Below are 21,967 nucleotides of genomic sequence, written 5' to 3' on the forward strand. Positions count from 1 at the left end.
CCACTCCCTAAGTATTTTCCAACCTTCTACCTTCTGCACAGAATTGAAAGCACTCATACATTTTTCATTGCTTTCTTCAAATTCATGACCTTGTCCAGACCTGGTTGGAGCAGGACATTTTAGCACTAGGACTGACCGCTTGACCCTCACCCGTTTTGATTTCTCTGATATTATGGAAGCCTCACCCTTTCTTTAAAGACATGACTCTCTAAAAGGAAAAATACTCCCAACTAATTTGGTAAAGTAATAAGATATATCCAGCTAATATTTAAAGATTAAGTTTCAGGAACAGATTCTGTGGTCTAAATCCAAGTGACAAAGGTTCTATATCATGGGATGGAAAATAATAAAGAAGCTACTGGTGTCTAGTACAGTCATGACCACACACATTTCACTTTGGATATTAAACCTTTGTCTACCAAATGTTCATTTTTAATAATTTTCTTTTTTTTATTAAAGGGTGAGCATAGTTCCGGAGGAAAAACTTTTTTCTAGTTGTGTGACACTGAGAAAGCCACTTAAAAACTTTGGGTGTGACTTCACTAGAAAATGTGTTAACCACCAATGTCATTTTCAATATTAATATTCTATGATTCCACCAAACCAGAGTCAACCTAATAAAAATTATATTCTATTATCATAAGGAAAACACTGGAAATGCATAATAAATTCTCAGTAACCTTACATTTAATAAAGGGCCTTCTTTTACTTTATTTTAAAAATAGCAAGCCAATAAGTGAAGGAATAATTGACATTTTAAAGGTTAGCAGAATATGATTGCCAGAATTCTGTTTAATTACATAGTTACAATTCATCATTCAATAACAGAAATTAAGGAAATCATATAATATTACAGTGCCAACAACATTAAACAACTCTTGAGTAAAAAACCATCAAGTTAGATATTCAAAGTCTCAATCATGCAAAGTTGTCGTGTAAAGTAGTAGTTTTGAACGGCTTTACCTTTTTTTAAGTGATGGGGGAAACTTAATCTTGCACAGTATAAATTTTCCTCCTGGTAGCAATATCATTTGTAAATTTCTTAGAATTATGAGTAAGACATTAATAAGTTTTATCTATTAAGGATTGAGATATAGAAACTATGAATTCAGAAAAAGGTAATTCTTGAACTATGCATTTCATGTATTTTACCAAGGGGGAAAATCACACAGACAGATTTTAAAATAATTTAATTTCCTAATTTTATTATTGCCACATTATAATAATATTTTCTGTTCTGCCAGAAATTCACATTTAGTTTCCAGGGGCAGCTATTTCTTTGCATTCCCTTCCCAAAGGTGGCCCAATGAGTATTTAAGTCCAGACGTCCCCGAACTATTATTTATCTGGGATAGATTGTGATTAAAAATAAAGAATGTCAAATCACATATTTTCCAATAGAAGCAAGTTTGCAATGGGTATTTTATTTCTTAACAGGGGCCTAGCATCCAAAGTTATTTTTATCAAAGTACTCATAAACAATAAATTTAATCAATGACAATTGACATTTGTTTACAATGTACCGTATAAGACGTCACAAAGTATATATAAATTAATTTAAAAGAATTTATGGAAAGTAGACATACAGCACATAATTTTAATATATTTTGAAGATTCATAGGGATAAGGATTTTACAAGATGGGATAATTCTGTGTGGACCTAGGAAAAAGAGTATTACAGTGGAATATATAGTGTAGGTAAATAGTCAAAAGTGTGTGTGTGTGTGTGTGTGTGTGTGTGTGTGTGTGTGTGTGTGTTAGGGCTTGTGTGGAGAGAGTAACTGAGGCCCCTGCAGACCCTGGGAGGTCTCCTGTCATCTTCAGTAAAGGTGATTCTGGCTTTCATGTTCATTTATTGTCAAGGGGTAGACTGATTTGTTGCTGTGATTTATACATTGCTTACTATAACTAAAATTATAGTGTCTTATACTGGGAAAGAATCTTCTACTTCAGGTCATCACAAAAATTTGGAGTTTCATCTCCCCCAACTCCACCCACTTATATATATATTTTCTTTTAGATAAGAAAAAGCATTGTTCTTTGAATTATGCAATATATATGTAAATCTCAATTTTATTAATCAAATTATTTCATATTGACCTATATCATATTAATTTCTGATTCATACTTAATATCAAGATAGTTCTGTCATTTTCTTCTTCATTTTCCCTGCCTTTCAGCCTCAAAGAATTAATGATATTGAAACGCCATAAAAAGCCTCTCATAACTCATAATGTTTTCTTTGAGAGAAATCATGTGGTGACTTAAAAAAAAATTTTTTTCAAATCATCATCTCAATTTTGTTTTTCTCCTTAATTTGGGTTTTTAAATTTCTGATTCCTGAAAATAAGCGACTCTTACGAGGCTGTGGATCACTTGAGTGTTAAGATAATCAAATTCCAACATGAACACAACTACAGGGACAGTGTGGAGACCTTGCTCCATTTGACCCATGATTCTGTGTCTACAAAAAGGATTGATTTTATGTTCTCATTAAGTCTCAAATTGTCCTAAAATCAGGGAGCAGACTGAGGAAGTTAACTGCATCAACTACTAAACTTCCCAAAATAACTATTAGAAAATTTTAATCCACTCATTCTTCTTAAAACCAGAATATGGAATATGGACTAGGGTAGCAGACATAGAAGATGAGGTAAAATGAAAACTTATTAAGCTGAATTATTAGAAGGAAGTTGGTATATTTCAGTTAAAAATGTATTTTTCCTCTCCTTTAAATCTTAACAAGACGTTAAAATCTTCAACTGGGAAAAATGTCCTAAAATCGCAAGTAAAATGTGGTTTTCATATTATTTAGTAATTTTAACTTATTTATTTATCTAAAGTTAATTTAAATAATTGTCTACTGAAGTGTGTAAGAAAAAACTTGATGTGTAAGGTATTTTAATGTAAAAAAGCCATTTCCCAAATTTCGATTGAAAATGAAAGCTTTTTGAGTTCACATGGAAAAAAATGTAGCTTGGATATTATTATCTAAGTTGTGACAAATGCCATAGATAATTAAACGAAAGTGCTACAGAATGATAAAGATCCTCAAAATAATAATCACAATTATAATATGATGAACTAGCAGGAATAGAAAACATAGACATCTACTTAATTTTTTTAAAGTTGTTCAACTATCGCTTCAGGATAAATAAATTTGAATTTCCAACAAAGAACTCGAAGACAGTGTAGGAGTAATAAGACTTATCCTAATCATTCATGACCTACAGCCAGTCTAATGAATTGCCTCATCAAGCCTTTCTATTGATATCGTGGTGATGAATCCAGGAAGAGTGAGGAACATCTAAAAAACTGGAAGAAACCCTTCAACGTACAAGGGCCTATTTATCTAGAGGCCATGTGGTATTTCTCGCTCCCACCATGCCTAACTGGGAGATGACATGGAGTCAAGGAAACATTCTTGGATTAGAAGCCTGGAATGAGGCAAAACTATTCCTGACCATTTTCTTTGCCTTTGAATAAATTACAATACCCACGGGTTTTGGTTTTCTCCTGAGCAGAACATAAAGCGGAAATTTTCTTGTACGTGATTGCTTTCAGAGCTAGCTAGCATTCCATCTATTTAGAAAATGTGTCCAACATCTCATGATACTTCCCCGAGAGTCTATGAACTATCCCATGCCTCACCTAGTTGTAATAATTGTAGAAATGATACAACAAAGATTTACATTCTTGAGTAAAAGTGGAAGCATTTGTGGTCGTTTCAGAGAAGAAAAGTGGGTGAATCTTTTGAATACATTGATAGAGAATTCACATGTGAGGCTGTTGACCTTTTATTTAGTCCCCAGCCAGTGTCACAGCTAATACATCATGTTGAAACTCAGATGAGGTTGACCATACGAAACTGATGCTCGTGTCACTGAAGAGACATTTAACCATGGGTGTTTTGTGATGATACATTCTTTTGTGTGCAATAATTTTCACTAAACTGAAGGAAGCATACTTGATATGTGTTGTCTTTCTGTGGTAACTTCAAAACCTGATACAACCTATGTCTTGTTTCAATTGCATACTTAGTACGAGGTGAAACTAGTAAAGAAGGCCATGTCTGTGACATAGAACTGAGGTCAGAATATGAAGACAGCAGAGTCCCAGTGTAACACTGGACACGTCATTGGAGTTTTTGTAATTTTATCTAAACTGTTGCCCTAATGACTAGTCCCCCTCCTCTTGCTCTACCCCCTCCATGGGAAGTTGCACTCCATAAATTTCATAGGCTAGAAATTCATTTGTGTGGTGTATCACCTACTATAATTATTAACACAGGTCTCGTGGCAAAGTTCTATCTATTCTGAGAAGGCCAAGTTTCCGGGATTATAAAGTATAGTTAATGATTGATAAAGCAGTTTGAAATTGCAAGGTATTGACAGACATGATAGATTTGGAGAAAATGTATAATTTTCACTTTGAGCAGTTTTTAGTATAATGTTTGCTATAAAACACAAAGTGTTAAAGGCCTAAGCTCAGCCCCACTGAGTGTATACTGCCCATTTATTGTGCTGTATGTATTGTAAAAAATCAAATCTGGACTACAATGTTTTTACAAGAATATAATTTTCTTAGCTTGTTTTCACTGTAGCATTAATGGTCCATTTTAGTAAGTGGCTCAAATAATCAAGGGAGTAGTGTAATCATGCTTTTTTACAGAGTTTTCTGAGATATTGGCCAAAGAATGAGGGGCAGACATCAATTTTTATGATGTTTTTAATATCTACTATAAAGATACCACATGCAATAAATTGGATTTATAGAAACTACTAAACAGTGTAAAGTTATTTATCAGTCCACTGCTTCTATACTGGACAGAAAGAATAAGTGGTTAATCATTTTATAGGTGATAAATTATTTTCAAACATAATTGCCCAATGAAGACAGAGGAAAATTGTACAAGATACAAGGACTAGTACTATAGTTACTACTTGTTGGAAAAGGTGAGGTTTACTTTTAATAAATACGTTTCACTTTATTTCACATGCTCTATCAAACCACATCTTCCTTAATATATAAGTAAATATATATTTCTTATTTCATTAAGTTCAAATTGTGGCAGTGGCCAAAACCTATTGATTCATAAATATTTATTGCATAAACAAATTAGTTCTGAGTGCTAATCATCATCATTGTTTGATGACTAAGAGAAAGAAGTGTTTTCTTTTCCCTCCCACCAGAATAGTAAACCATTGGGTCAAAGTTATTTTGTACTTTTCTACATAAATATAATGTCACGTGTACAACAATTAATATTATCAGAACAAAAAATTGGGGACATAAAAAATAAACCCCTTCAGGTAATCTTTCCATGAAATGTGTACGTCTTCCAGGCTTTCTCTGCTCTCAGAAGATCCTTTATGAGTTGTGTTGGGTTCCTTGACCACTGCTTTCTTCCAACCTGATATGGAAACTGTGACCATCATCGTCCGCCGGTCTAAATCTGGATGGAAAGCTGACTGAGTCAGTTTCAGAAGGAGCCGAAAGATGTCTTTGGTTCATAGCAGTCACTCCCTCACAATGAAAAAGTCACATGTATATTAAAGAAGAACACAATTTCTGAAGGGAGAAAAATGCTTGCAAAGCGTAGAGGCATCTTCAGTCAAAAACCTACAAGCTCGAGTGAGTTGGATACACGCCTATGACCACTCTACTTACTCCACTGGTGCTGGTTTTATGACCTTCCAGCAGACCGGTTCAGTAAGTTTTCATCTTTGGTTTTTGCAGAATATTTATCTGCTTGTCACTGATTACAGTGTGCATTGCCTTATGCCAAGTATATTAGGTTAATGTAAATTCTATCTGGTCATTTAGCAATTTTGACTTAGCTGCAATTTTAAGTATAGTTAGAGGAGTATGCTAGAATAAATCTCCAAAAATTTATCATGAAATCTTTTACAGCATTATTCTCATTGTGATGAGATTGGGTTAAGGACATGGGAAGGAAATTTCTCTCTGACTCTTTTTTATGACATTATTTTCTGAATGAACCGGCCCAAGGTTATGCCTGATCTTTGGGACCCCCTCAGTTACACTCACTGGTAATGATCACAAGCAAACAGTGTTCTGGAAACTACTTCATGCGGGAATCGTGTCTCCCACCAAACAGACACAAGAGCAGACTCGTCCAATTAGCAGAATCCGCCCCCGGACCCGCTGTCTGTGCTTCTGGCACATTAATGAAGCTGAGACATATACCAGGACCCCTGAGGATCTGTCCCCCTAAGTTCCATGTAGAAACTTGTGGTCTGTAAGCAACAACTCGACCGAGTGAGCCACGAGAGCCTTGCTCTGAGCGTGGCACCACTGGGAGCTGTGCTCAAATGGTCTCAGCTGGGAGTTGCTCTGGTGTGTTTCACTAGCGGCATTTCAAAAGCAAACGCCATGTGCTAAAGTAATTCAGAGGTGTTCAACCCTGAAAGCCGGGATTTCAGGGAAGGCTGTATCGTCGTCAGGAACCAGTCGTCCGCTATTCTGCTGTGTCAGCAAAATTCACAGTGCAGAGCATTTGAGTAATTTTCTTTTTATCCCTGAAAGCTTAGGATAATTATTTTTCACAGCCACATTAACTCTTATGATTAGCATCTTGAGGGCATTTTCAGACTTATCTGATGTGTGGAAAATCTAGGCAGTTGATATAAGTGCAAATTTATCACGGAGGGACTGAATACCTCTTTTACCACTAGTAACTCTCCACAATGAATTGTGACTCTGCATTCAAGCTATGGACATGGATAAAAAAAAGCCTTATCACAGATCAGCAAAAAAGGTACCCTTTCAACAGACTAACTTTGAAAGCTTAAAAAATTTTTGATATTGAAAAAAAAATCAGGTTTTCATCTTACATGACCTGGGCTCGCTGTTCTTTACATCCACCTTCGGAGTATTTATGAGCTGACCGTCTTAGGCACGTGGCATCAGATAATTCGGGCAGAATGATTTTTATTTTTACTTGAGTAAACTCCAAAACTAAGGGCAAAAATATCTATGTTGACCCAAATTAGCCAAACTTCCCCAGTTCACGTGGAAATCACCACGTCCCTTTAAATCTAGTAGGTTTGTCATTAGTCTCAGGAATGAAAAAAACTTTTTTTTGGGGGGGTCTATTTTCTCTTATAATCCCAGCCAACCCATATCCAGTAAAAGGAAAGTAAAGCCCAGCCAATTCTGGTTACACAGTAAATTACAAGCCCCTGATGGCTCTCCGGGAACAGCATCTGTGACACATAAAATGATACCTATAGTCCTGTCCCTATTGTTGGTCTCCTGACTGCAAAATGTCTGATTTCATTTAAAGTGTACTTTTATCTCTTTCTTAAACAGATTGTCATTTAGAGTGCTTCTTTTCCTTGAGGTTAAAGGAAAGCCAATCGAGGATCACACCCAATCTTCCCCACGTAGCTCAGAGGGGGCCAAAGGGAGAAACATCGTCACCAACAAGGGATTACTGAACAGAAAGACAGTGCAGTGACGTGACGTGCAGGACAGCCAGACTGGTTCCTTCGCTTCTGAAGTGGTCCCCCTTTTCACATCGTCACCTATGTTTCTCACAGGAGCAGACATGACTACATAAATACTTTGCTAATAAGAAGCCTTTTTTTTTTTTTACAGCACTATTTTAAAAATAGCTATTCAACTTAACAATCTTAATTTTAATGCACCAAATAACAGTTTTCAACAATTTAAGTGAGCATATGCTGTCACTCTCAGCACACATTGATATATACTTGTTATAGATGGATACAGCAATATCCATATCTATATTTGTCTACAGACACACACACACACACAACACACACACAGAGCACACACACAGAATAGAGCTACAGGGCCCTGCTTAAGAGTGTGTTCTAAATTTCGTGGGCGTGTTCCCTTGTCACTGGGCTTATTTATATGGAAAGTTGTGATGCCATTTGTAGAGCTTACTGGATTTGTCCCTGTCGAAACCCTCCAAGCCACAGAACTTGTGGTGGGTCACCTTTCTGTCTAAGGACAGACCTCTCCTCAGGTGGGACGACTGAGCCAGGAGGACAGGGGCAATGCCTTCACCCAGGTATAGTCCAGCGTGGGCGACTTCTCACCCTGCCCAGGCTTCTGCTACTGTCAGACTCAAAGGATTTTGTTTAAATGACTGTTCAGACGATTTGGATTCTATTTTTGTAAAACATAGACTCCCCCGCAAGAAACTCAATAAATAAAGGACTTAGCCACGGAATCAAGGAAGCAGAACTCCAGTTTTTAACCTTCCACTGGGAGCGGGGATAGACCCAACCCATTTCAATGTTCCCTGCAATTGGTCCTCCGCGAGGCAGAGGGCGTCATGGCCCCCAGGCAGGACAGACTGTCTCTCTGGTCTCAGCATCTCTCTGGGTGTCATTGGATGAGGCTGGAGCTGTAGCTGAAGCTGTAGCTGCTGGACCGGGACAAGGACGGCTGTGTCTCTTCGCTCTGCTCCGAGGCGTAGCTGGGAAACGTCTGTGCGCGTGACATCTTCGAGGACCCGAACCCGTGACCTGGAGAGAGAAAAAGGAAGGAGAGCTGTACCAAGAAACTGACTCCGAAAAGCGCGAGGTGAGTAGGTAAAAATGGAGAAACGGCGCTTGGTTCCTTGGTGAGTTAAAAATGTATGCAGGGCTCAATAGTTTCCTTAGTGTGTCTTCTCAAAAATTCTGGATGCCAGAGAGCTAGGGATCTCAGACTTGTACTCTACTTCAACCTTTGGAACAAAAGCACAGAAAGCTTTTCCAAAAAAAAAAAAAAAAAAAGCTGTTTTTGCTGGAGAGCCTGTAAGCGCTTTCTTTTCTTTGAGACTCACTTCTCAGCGTACAGAAGCAAATGACATACTTATAAAAACCTTTTGAGCAGGCAGACTACACTTTATCCTAACCAGTCGCCATCAATTATCAGGAAGAATCTTTCACAATGATTGTGTTTCAGGCCCTGGCTTCGCCTGGAGGGTTTGTGAGTAACTGAGCCTACTTCATGATATGGTTAACCCAAACGATAAACCTTCATGGTTACTAAAATAGCCTCAAAGTTAAGTCTTATAGGAAATTTATTTCAGTGATTTTATAGTTCAGATGCACCCCTGCGACGAGAAATTTGTTTAATGCAAAATCCAGAAATGATTACTGGAAAACTAGCAGAATGCTAACAACGTAGGGAGAAAGGATGCGTTCTAGGGCTTCAGGTGAACTTCCCAGGGGTCTCCCCATCCTTCTTAATCAGTCAGTAATTGTTCTTCACACGTGAGAATGATTATCTAATGGATGAGCTCAGTGGGGAGAGAAGAAAAAATAGATACGGTGTGCTCTGCCCTCTCAGAGCTATTTCACTCAAAGCAAGAGACGTATTGAGTTTGGTTTATAGTTTTTCTCGTCTCTATGGTGAGGAATCCAGGGAAGATGATTAACACAGAAACATCAAACATCTCATCAGGCTCCTCAGGTGGGGCTGGCGTTCGCAAGGTCATGCACTAAGCCACTTTTCATCGTCAGGTGTGTTTGGTGACTCGGAATCTATCCGGGTCGAGTCTGAAGCTTGGGATCCCAGGGAGGAAATGCAAATGCATTGGGCAATAAAAAGGTAATTAAAGTGGTAGAACCTCAGTGTTAAAAAGTCGTGAGAGCAAACGCTTGCTTTCGAGATAACAATCATGTTAGTTTCACTGTTGGCCTGGTTCTCTCATTAAGACTCAGCGGGAGGTCAGGGAGGAGAGGCCTGGGCGTTTCCTACTGAGGCCGTGCTCTGCTCCTGTGCTTGGGAGGAGAGGCCTGGGCGTCTCCTACTGAGGCCGTCCCGTCTGCTCCTGCGCTTCTGCCACCCAGCCTCCTGCTTCTGAGTTTCCAGACCTTTCTGCTCCCTTCCCTCCCTCTCCCAGGGTCCAGAAACCCCATTTCCTTTCTGTGCTCCTTCAGGCCTGAGGGGGGCAGGGCTGCCTTGCCGTTGCCATCTCTCACATCTCCTTACTGATTCAGTAATTGGACCGACAGCTGATTCAAAGGTCCAGCTGAATTCCATCATCAAATTCTCATAAAATCTCAGCTAAGTGTGTCTTCTCTTTGCTGTAGGACCCTGAGGAGGCAATGAGGAAGAGGAAGCTGGGGGTAGGCAGGAGGGTTCGGCCATTAGAGGCGAGATCAGCTTGGGGACTTAGGAGTTAGAGCTCTGGGCACACGTGCTGCCCCTGTGGCTAACTCGTTGTAACTGATCTTGAGAGACTTACTTGGTCTCTGGGTTTCGCAGTTTCCTTATCTGCACATTCTGGATGACAATAATGGTATAATATGGTGCTTTTGAGTATTAAATCAATGTGTATCAATTAAATTCATACATGTTAAATGCATCCCCACAGCAAGAGACAGATGCCATGAGGGACTCTCTCCAGCACGGCCATCCATAGGGGGCAGTCCATGAAGTCTTCCCTAAGGAGGTGGCCTTTTGACATGATGCTTATGTGACAAGGTTGTGATACACTAATCCAATATGGGGAACATCACTTAAAATTTTAACAGTTTGCCTCCTTATCTCACCATTGACTTGCTGGATGATAGTTCAGTTCCCGTAAGAGGAGAGACTGGCGTTCATGAGCACAAACCAGTTGGAAATACTAATATTAAGACCATGTTCCTGGCCTGGGTTTTATCCTGTCATTTTAAAAAATGTTAGAGATATCTGAAAGAGAGCAATGCGAGAGCACACCTTTCATTCACATTACTTGTGGTCTAAAGGCTAAGGTTTGAGTCATGAATATAGAAGAGTCCTTGCCTTTGCACACAGAATCTAGAATCTTGGCGGTAAAACTTCAATCATGCAACTAAAATTTGCCAAGCATCTACTAAAGTAGTTCAGGACTCCACAGGGAAGACAAAGTAACGGAAGCCTTGGCTCCTGAGTTTCCAGAGTTCACAGGCTGCTTTGGGAATGATCATCAGACAAGGATAGATAACAGTAAACATCAAATGAAGGGTCCACACAGCCAGTGCTGTATGGGATCAGAGCAGGACGCCAGCGCAGCTTAGAAGAGCTGGTTACAGAACTGTACACTTCAGTTCAACAATCACCAGAGACCTCTGCTCCACGGAGTGTGTAGACACCACCACCAAAGACTGAAATTGCTGAGTCCAAAATCCAGCTCTACCATCCCTTTCTGAGCCTCATTTTTTTGCATGGAAAGAACATACTTTCCTAAGGTATTTTGAGGGTTAAACAAAGCAACATACAGGAAGACACCTGGGATGGTAGGTGCCTAATAAATGTTAGTTTTTATCCCTCTTTCTATGCTGAATGTGTCCACACTCTTGTCCATTTTCTTGTTCAATGTCTATACTCTGTGTACCCTCGCAGTACGCTGTTCTCACCGTGACAGGTTTGGAATATTATTTTCCTTCAAGGTCATCTTGAAGATTTCTTCATCTCCTCTACAAACAATTTCTAGTCTAATTGGAGATTAAATGATGTTTTTTCTTACCTCAACCATTTCTTTACAGACAGTTCACAAATGATGCTGTTTCTGCTTATCACAAAAATAACATACCTCAATCAGAGCTGAACATATGAAGGCTTGATAAGTGCTGTTTGATTTTGGCAACAATGAGTATGAGAACAAAAGAGAGAAGTAATTAATCATTTTCTCAACATTTATTTGAATTGTGCCCTTAGGCACCGTTGATGAAAACAAAACAAAACAAATCAACTTTGTGGCTTAAATTAAAAACTCGCTGGACTAGACCTGTTCATTCCACTCAACAGAGACCCTATTTAAATCCTTCCTAAACTTTCCCCTCCGGACCATCCCCTGAAAGACAGACTCTGGGCATCTGGGGAATGCTGCAATTTAAAAGTAACAAATTTGTTCATAGCCATCAGTCTATCTTAAAAGTCCTTTTGAATTTTCATTTCTACTCCATTGTATATTCATGTCTGTTTTAATAGAAAATAATATTTTCTACCCATATATTCAGGTAACATTGACAATCTGGGAGAGAAACATATCATATTTACCTGGTGGTTTGAAGTATACTCTGAAATGACACTTCATACCGTCCCCTACCCCCTTCCCTCCATGGCAAGTATATGAGCCCCAGATGGAGAAACATGGGTCCACTCCAAAAGGAAGGACATATATTGGATACAGAGGCATTTAAGACATTTGTTTATTCTAACAAAATTACATGACTTCTCCTGGAAACTGAAGAGTACCACGTGACAAGAAAGGTGAAGTGACTCTAGCCATAGAAGGAAAACTTCCTGCCGCATCATGAAAGATTCAAACCGGGAATAAACTAGATGGAACACAATGCAGTAGAAAATAACTACCAAGTCGGAATGCAGGACTAGAGATTCACATCACACCTAGGAGAAAAAGTGAGGGATGGCAGGCTCTTGTAGGTATCTTCTCTTTCCTGAGGGATAAAGCAGTACTTTGCTGCCTGGTACAGTTACCACTGCTCATCCTCTTTCTGCCAGCTTCTAGTTTTCCATACTTACTAACACTGATTTTATTCTTTACCTAAAATATAAAGGAAATTGTTTTGGAAGGAAGTCAGAAGATTCCCAAAGCATAAAACTTGTGGTCATTAATTGGTAAGAGGCGATGCCCCAGTAATGCTACGTGAATTTGTGTGTTTTATTAGTTTGTTAGAATCTGGGGGACAGGAAAAAGTGTCGTCCCTTTAAATAATAAAACAAAGCAGGAAAAAACCCCAAATAGAACAGTTGCCTCCTGAGGAAGGGAGCAGCCTGGACCAAGGCATTAGCAACAGTCAGGACTAGGTGGACACAGCGGGGATGCTGATTCCCGAGGCTAGAAACCCCTTGTTAGGAGAGGGCAGACGGCAGATCAGGCCCGGATGCTGGGGGAGGGAATGGAAGAATCAGTTGGGGTGCAAACAGAGGGCTTAAGGGCTCTCACTGCAGTGAATCTGGGGCCAGCAGGTTTTTATGGGATGTTTAAAACTTGTATGTTTACCTTGCAGCCAGGTAAAAGGTGAAACCAGACAGGAGGTAGAAGCAACAAGGGCCATCTCCACTCTCTTAGTGAAAACCTACCATGTATTAGTCATGCTTGGAAATGCTCAGGACCTGTAGTCAGTGGCTCTTCTATAAGCTGTATTTGCATTTTCCTCAGCTCTAATTACAGTCCAAAGCGGACTATGTTTTGGTCGATCTTTGTGCTCTCCTAGGGGTGTGCTCCAGAAATGCCTGTGAGGATTCCAGGGTCCCAGGAGCTCCATGACCCTTGAATAGATTTGCTGGGGGGAATTGAGGCTCCGTTCAGTGCATCTGAACCACCGGGGAATGAAGACCATGGGTTTCAAAGCAGACACAGTGATTTGGAAACGAAAAGCCATGATGGCATAACTACTGTTCATTGAGCACATATTTCTATGCTAACTACCTTAGAAATATTCTTTTTAAAAATCCTCATATCAATTCTTTAAGACTGGGTAGCTTAAACAACAATATGTATTTTCTCATAGTCCCAGAGGCCAGTATGAGGTCAAGGTGCTGGCAGGGTCGGTTCCTGGTGAGAACTCTCTCCTGGGCTGGCAGGGGGTCCTCACTGGTGCTTTTCTCTGTGTGGACTTTCCTGTTAGATCTGGGTCCAACCCATAGGATATTATTTAACCTTAATTGCCTCGTTCAAGGCCCGATTTCCAATACAGTCATATTTGGAGTTAGGGCTCCAGCCTGTGAACTTTGGGGGACACAGTTCAGTCCATAGTCCATTCATTTTATAATAACTAAAATTAATCAGGAGACATTAATCTGAGAAAATGTAGGTGACACCTTTTCTTTTGTTAGGGATTATTATTTTCTTGACCTTTTCTCTGGGAGGTATTTGTACTTGCTAGTGAAATTATGTAATTTGGCTTAAGATTACATAAAATGGTTAAACATGACATGTAATTTTTCATCCTTCAAACTGTCAAAAATAGAAAAATTTTAATGGTTGTTTTATGCCACTGTTTCTGATATAAACTCAATTTGCATTGCACTAGCTTACATTCCCACTTGGAGGGTATAAGAGTACTTTGTGTCTTAACATTAGATGATCTGGATATTAATTAGACTAAAAATTTTGCCAGGTTGAAGGATGAAAAATTGCATCTTATCGTTTAATTTCCTTTTGCTACATATTTAACTTTTGTAGTCAAGTGTTGGTGTTCTGATTTTGTGTCTTGAAATAAGTCTTTCTTCATCACAAGATTATTAAAATATTTCCTTATAAGTTCTTTTTATATTTTCATAAATTTCTTTTGCTATCTTCAGCTTTTTAATTTATTGGGAATCTCTCTTGGTTCATGCCCTAAGTTAAGGATCCTGTATTGTGTGATGGTTAATTGTGCTGGCTCTGAAGGAGGACGACTTGTGTTTGAGTTCCCACTCTGTCCCTTTACTGTTCTGTCCTTCGAGTTCCTCAAGTGTAAAATGGCAATTATGATAGTTTCTACCAATAGGATCATGTGTTCAAAGAGTTATTTCATAATAGCACAGTCTAATGGTGTATTACATTAGTGTTTATACAATACAATATTAACACTAAGAGCAGGGGTACTGTATCGTGGTATATGCACACGAGCGTGTGAGCACTACACACACACAGCCCACTAGTTCATTTAATCTTCACAACCTGCTAGTGAAGTAGAAACAAAGCATTTGCAATAGTGCCTGGCATTGATCCTTTGTTATGAGGTTCATAATGATGTGTCATGGTGTTAGTATTTTTCCAAATACTTTATGAGATTTTATTTTTCAATCAGGGAACCAAGGTGTCTCATTTCTGGGAAATACTTCTGGATTATTATTATAATTTTTGTTAATTATTTCCCTTCCACCATTTTTCTCTGCTCTCTTTCTCCCACTTCTGTTCTCTTTCTCTAACCATCTATTATGTATATGTTCCAGTGCTGTTCTGATCTTATAATTTTCCAATCTTTTTTATTTTCACTCTCTTTTTTGCTGCTTTATTTTGTGGGAGATTTGAGGTTTGCTTAACCTTCTCTTCCAAGCTTACTAAATTATAAAAAAGATTTTCCTGTTCTAATTTTAATTTGCAAAAGCTTTCTTTTCCCTGTTCCTTTCCCTCTTGTTCTCCTTTCTTTAATAGACATTCATACATTTATTGTTATTAATAATGGCACCTTCACCCCTAAAACTATGGACCTTTTTTGCTTGTTTCATAAGTGGACATCTAAGTATCCTTTACTCATATCTTTAAAAATTAGAAATGTTTGAATGGGAAAATGCATATTATTTAATTCTGTGTAGTACCCAGCCTCCAGTTATAAAGAGCCTGGTGGGTTAGCAACCGCATTCTAATACTGAAAAATATCGAACACAATATAGTTTATAATACTTTAATTTGTTTTAAAGATGGTTTAATTTGATTCACACAGAATTACATTTTTAATACCCATTTCATCTATTCTCTGGACTAAAAATAGCCTTCTATCTATTATTCTGGTTGATGTAGCATTTATTTTTTCCTGTTGCTTACATTTCATTTCTCATGTATTTTAATTACCTATTGGGATATTAATTTACTACAACTGTGATATTAATTTTCTATAACTGATCTCTTCACAAAACTTAGCTGAACTCTTCACTGTTAGCAGAATGCATTTGAATAGTTGTGGAAGGTATAAGCAATCTGTGGCAGCTACTAAAATGGTAAATATTAACATGGGATAATCTGAGTTGAAACTGAGTAGAGAATACATGAAATAAAAATTCATCAGTGTTGCTCAACAAGAGGAATGGGAAAATATAAAAATTCAGTTTTTTGAGGAATGGGAAAATCTCATAAAATAGAAATTCAGTTTTTTATTTAGTTTTTGAGCTATAAATTTTTCATTGCTATTTTCAAGGGTTTAGGTATAAAATTTTGAATATAATGTTAATAAAAATAAGTTATATATTGATACATCTTTGTTCCCACTTATGAATATATTATTTATAGAAAGTTTTAGCAATCAAGGAACTATTCAGGATCGTGAAGTAGGGTGTGCCCAGTTCAGGTTGAGATCCCCAGAACTATAATCTGAGGTATTTTAACAAGTTTACTGAAAAGTCACGTTAATCTCCTGCAAATCAATAACAAGAATACTTTCCAGCTGATCGTCCTCAAGACGGTATCTTAGGGAGAAAGTGGAAAGTTTTATTTGATATAATTCTTTTCTAAAGATTTTAAACGAATGCATAGAAACACTTTTCCAAGAGCATGGGACTTCCCTACGTAATGTATAGTTAGAGATTTGAGTTACGACAGAAATGTTATAGAAAAAATATTGAACGTCACATAAGTTTACATAGGAGGAAGTTTGTAAAAAAGACTAGATATGAGGAAGATTAACAAAATTATTGAAAATTTACTGTCAGGGTTTCATAGAATGTAGCACAGTTTTATTCTGCGGTAGATACAAGGTTAAGCTTGCATTTAGTCTGAGGACCTCTGAAATGAGTTTGAGGATAAGTGTCCAAAAATCTGCTTAGCACTTGACACATCGGATTTCATCTCATTCTCTGTAGAACTTTACCTAGAATTTTTCCTTCCAGTAATGACTAGGTTGATTTTTCAGAGATCTGGGAAACATTCTGATAATCACAAACAAAATTTTGTCGTCTTAGATTTGTAAATATTTTGTTTGTCAGTATAAGACCACAGTGCCCAAATGGTCATGGCTTTCAGACTCTGTATCTCACCATCAGGAATTAGGCCCTCAGGATGCTAATGATGAGAGATAAAATTCCAGATGGTGAGTTGCAGCAGATGAGATATGGACGTGGGGAGGGGACACACCCTGGAGAGTCTGTTATATCTTATGAAGCCAATTGGATACTTTTTTAATGGATGATAGAAAACTTTTGAATGATTTAAAGATGAGTGATTGGATCAGATTTGCGGTTCAAAAGCTCGCTCATTCAGTGAGATGACAGAGGAGCTGTAAACAATCTTTTCCCACCATCACACATCTGATAGATTAAATTTAGCCCCAGATAGAACAATTTCTCACAGAAGGCAGTGCAAAGATAAAAAGAAGCCTCTGGTTTTATGTGCATTTCCTAGGGTTTACTTATAATTCTTCCTGATTTTCTCCAACTCATCAGCATTCTTCCAGGTCCAGTGGGAGTGTTGGAAACTGCCGGTACCGACCTAGAGAAGGATGAGGCCAGAATGGTTGGGTGTGGTGAGGAGTTGAGGACATTCATTGTCATTGAGAAAGATCTACAAATATTTCTTACTATAGTTAAATTCAATATTCTGTGTTCTCATTATACAATCAATAAACTGCAGTAATTTCAGAACCTGGAAATCTGAAGCCTAGATAGTTTCTGGTTAGTAGCACTTCCTGGAAAGTCGAGATTGCAGTGTCTGTATTGATATTGAAAATATCCAGATAAATAGAGAATAGGAGATCTGAGATTCGTGAAAATGGAGTCCAGGAGTCCAGGACAAAGGACGTGTTCTGTGGACATTTCTTCTGTTTTATGAGAAACTGCTGCAAAAAATCCAAATTACTTTTCTAGGCAGGTTGCAAAATCCTTATTAGGCATTTCATCACCGTTGTACCCAGAGACAGCAGTGAAAATCATTTTAACCCCCGCTCAGCTTTTAATTTTTAATTAGTTATCTTTATTTTATTTTTACTCTGTGAGAGATTGAAATATATTTTCATCAGTTATTGTTTAATATTAAGTACTAATGTCTAAAGGCTAGAAAAGGTTTGTAGAATTATTGCCATTTTACAATGTCACGTTACCTGTAATGATTTCACTGAAAACAGGCCAGGACAGGGACGGGTTGAGAGCACAGGCTCTAAGGCCTCACCAGGTGACCTCGGGTGGGGTACAATCATACATCAAGTATCCGAGTGCTTGACTCATGATGTTAGCGTCATTAATACTGAGCACTAACAGTGTACCAGGAAGTGTCAGATGTTTCACTTATGTTGATTTACTTAATCCACCTGGCAGCCCTATAGGATCAGTCCTCTTATCCTCTCTCTCCTGGGTGCGCAGACACCAGTGTTGGAGTCCAGGCTGCTGGCTTGAAACTCTTCACTCACCCCAGAAGGTTAAGGCTACCCCACAGCACAACAGAGAAAACGGCATGATTTGGCAAACAAAAACATATTTTAGAGGCAAGGGAGCAAGCAGGCCTCATAACTTTTTCTCTTTTAATTCCCTCAGTTATATTGATTTTCAGAAGAGCACAGGATAATCTGAATTAACTTTATTTCATGTTACTTGACTGTGAGAATATGGATATTCACTGTTTTTTCCAAGAGTCTTTATTTCTTTATATGTTTTACTTTGATTTTATAATTGTGAAAGTCAGAAATGTTAGTTTCTATCGTTTCTTTTTTTAAATATTTAACAATCACTTAATAGAATAAAAGGCTAAATCTTAGGAAGTTATGGTCACTAATCCATCTGGATTGTTCTTGAATTATGTCCACGACAGTGAGTTGGCCAGTGTCACCAAATTCACTCAATTTCACTACTGCTGTAGCACGTAATATTTTTATGGAAACCGTTTATGTTTACATAATTAATAACATTGACTTAAATTGGTAAATCATATAAAAATTAACATTTCCTAATTAACTAAGTCAAAGACAGAAAAGCTTTATGTTTCCTTGAGTCTTTATGCCGCTACATAAGTCTCTAGTTCTATCAAATTTTAAAAATTTCTAGTACTGGGAAATTTGGCCAGCTCTCTAAGGAAACATATTAGTTTATATTCTTTCTTACACGATATATAAAAATAAATTACAAAGACCTTGAAAAGCAAGTGAAAACATAAGCATTAAAAATCACTAGAAAGAAATCTAGGAAAGTAGTTCGAATTGGGAGATAGGTATGAAAGCAGCTGAAGTTAAAGGGTCATTTGTCATTTTTTGACACCAAGTCGAAAAGAATCAAATTCTGAGTTTTAACTCCTCTAAAGCCGGACAACATTCAGTCCTGTGGAGCCTCAATTTTAATGTGACCCTGTCAGGAAAGTGTTTATTAGCTAACATTTACATGTTAGAGAACATTTCAGCCTGGACTGATTCACTGAGGGGTCATGACAGTGGTGGTGAGTGGGCTTGAAGTGGTCAGAAAACTATTTTTGTTAAAAATTTTATTATATTTTTACTTAAGACGACTCTGCCCAATGTGAGTACATTTTCTATGTGCTTTGGTTGGATATATCATATATATAGACATATAATACACACATATATACACACACATGCATATGTATATACACACATACGTATACATATATTTCAGGCTGGTAGTACTATCATCTAATGATTGCAACTTTTGATTTTCAGTCATATGTATTTTACTTAAAACATTTTTTTTTGGTAGACAAGTCGTTCCAAACATAAATCCAATGAAATGATAATGAAAGAATCTCTCAGTGAAGATGAGTGTAACAACTAAGACAAAGAACAGGCATCTCTCAGGAGCTAGAAATTCGGAATTCTAGAGAAAGGACCAGGAGGGCGCTGAGAAAGAGCATTGTTGCTTGACCTGAGAATTTGGTACCAGTGTTATATGAATTCGGCCATAGCAAATAGGCCCTCCTGTTCCTTTCAATCAGGAGATTGGAAATGTAATTCTCAGAAAGAAAATTGGAGGAGTTTAGCTGCGTAAGAAATGTGTTCCTCTCAGCTGTGAAAGCAGCGCCTGGTAGACCAGAGACGGGACCTTGAGAACAGCTGATTCTCCAGACACGCAGGCTTTACTAGCCTTAAGCCTTGAGCAGTTATAACACAGAGAATTTAAATGGTTTCAGCAGGTTTAGAAACAAGACTGAGACGGCAAAATACTACACCTTTTAGAAGCTTTGAAGCGAAATTGTATGGGGAACACAGGAAAGTTAAAGAATATAATTCAGGGCGTGATAGACTCGAGTTACAGAGTCCTGACTGTAGCTGGAGCCTGAGGTTCCTCTTTATCTGTGAAATGAGAACAGTCCTAGGGACTCCACCTGAGCAGTGGAGATGCAGTGGGACGGTGTAACTAAACCAGTGCAGGGAGTAGATCCCAATATGTTGTAGTAATGCCTTCGTTTTGCTTCCCTTTTATTTGAAATGGGTTTCTGGATATTGTTGAATTTACTAAATAACTAGGCTCTGATAAATTGAAGAGAGAATTTATTTCTAAAAATGGAGGAGGGAAAGGTGAGTTGTTTTGGGGTTCCCGTTTGGGAAAGCCCAGCAGCTGGAGATCTGATCACTGCAATGTTCTCTATCACCTACAGACAAAGAATGAGAGGCTTTTAAAATGGGGAAAACCTTTGTGCCTCTTCAACTTGGCATTCATCAGTTAAACAGGAGAGCATGGCCAGAAAACAAAAACTTGTCCATTACTGACAGGTGGTATTTCAACACTGAACCCACCATTCTTCCCTGCCTGATTTCCTGTCCTCCTGTACTTACTATTTCAGTGAATGGTACCCATCAACCCAAACCAGGTCAGAGCACTGTGAGCCATCCTGGTCTCCGTGCTTTGCTGTCATCTCCCCTCCTGCCATCAGCCACTAAGTCCTGCAGTTTCTACCTCTTCAAAACCTCTTGAATCCACTTATTTTCTTCATGCTCCCTACCTCTGCCCTGAATTTCTTACCAGGCTTATGGCCATAGCCAGCCAGCTGGTCTTCCTGACCAGTGGTGTCCACCCCGCTGCACACCTGTTCAGGGTAAATGCAAACTCTCCCGCATGGTACTTAAGTACTTAAGGTTCTCAATGGTGGTGACAAGGGTATAATTTGTGGGTTCTTTACTCGACCCTCATGTATAAAATCCATCAGTTCCACTCCTCTCCAGTAAAAAATCCATGTAAAAACATTGCTTTGCTTACAAATACGGTTTCAAGACAAATCCTCCAGGGCTTCCTTTTAACCACATTGTTACCCTTAAACTCTTTCCTATATATATGTGTATAAATATATTGGAACTGCCCCTAAGGACTCTGATTTGAACTGTGCTCACTTCTCCAGCTCCAGCTTTTTCCAGCCTCCACCTCCACGTCTGCTTTCATGGCCTCTTTCTAAAGGACACACAGTTCCCAGCTAAAGAGGCTCCCTGACCCGTGGCATGGGCTTCTTTCTCTGCTTGGAATGTCCACCCTCACGCTGCATTGTGCTCAGCTCTTTCAGGCTAATTCCTGTTTTTCTTGAAGAATCCATCTTGGAAGCCTGGCACCATCTCACCCAGCCTGAGTCTCTGCTGCGCTTTTTTTTTCATTTTTATCTTGTTTATTTTTGGCGGCGTTGGGTGTTTATTGCTGCACGCAGGCTTTCTCTAGTTGCGGCGAGCGGGGGCTACTCTTCGTTGTGGTGCGCGGGCTTCTCATTGCGGTGGCTTCTCGTTGCAGAGCACGGGCTCCAGGCGCGCGGGCTTCAGTAGTTGTGGCTCGCGGGTTCAGTAGTTGTGGCTCACGGGCTCTAGAGCACAGGCTCAGTAGCTGTGGTGCACGGGCTTAGTTGCTCCGCGGCATGTGGGATCTTCCTGGACTAGGGCTTGAACCCCTGTCGCCTGCATTGGCAGGCGGATTCTTAACCACTGTGCCACCAGGGAAGCCCCTGCTACACTTTCTTAGCACCTCCTATATACCTCTTGCTCATCTCTTAACGCTTCACCTTGGTGTCTCTTCTGTGAGCTTTTACCCTGAACTTGAGGAAAGGAAGCTTATTTACCTTTGTCTTTGGAACCTTGTAAAATGCCAGGCTCACAGCAGGAACTCAGTAAATATTAATGAATAAAACTATGAAAAATGCATGCAGCAGCTCAGTCTGTGCAGATAGAAGATAGAGAGAGGGACCGATATCTCATCGATTGCCTCGCACGTCTTTGATGGTCAATAATTATTTTGTTGAATCAAAATAATTTAATGATGTTGCCTGGTCCTGGCTAATGGGGAAATGACAATCCTTTTTAAAATTAGAATTTTA

General features: G+C 38.7%; 1 protein-coding gene across 1 annotated transcript in view; it reads right to left on the reverse strand.

Moving 5' to 3' along the window:
- Nucleotides 1-686: 686 nt before the first annotated feature.
- DOK6 (docking protein 6) overlaps nt 687-21,967 on the reverse strand; it is a 419,479-nt gene continuing 398,198 nt past the window's right edge. The window contains exon 8 of the mRNA XM_004279999.3: nt 687-8,525. Coding sequence (XP_004280047.1) covers nt 8,386-8,525 — 140 coding nt within the window. The 3' untranslated portion in view covers nt 687-8,385. The remainder of the gene's footprint in view (nt 8,526-21,967) is intronic.

This window comes from Orcinus orca, chromosome 15 (genome assembly GCF_937001465.1).
Source record: "Orcinus orca chromosome 15, mOrcOrc1.1, whole genome shotgun sequence".
Lineage (NCBI taxonomy): Eukaryota > Metazoa > Chordata > Mammalia > Artiodactyla > Delphinidae > Orcinus > Orcinus orca.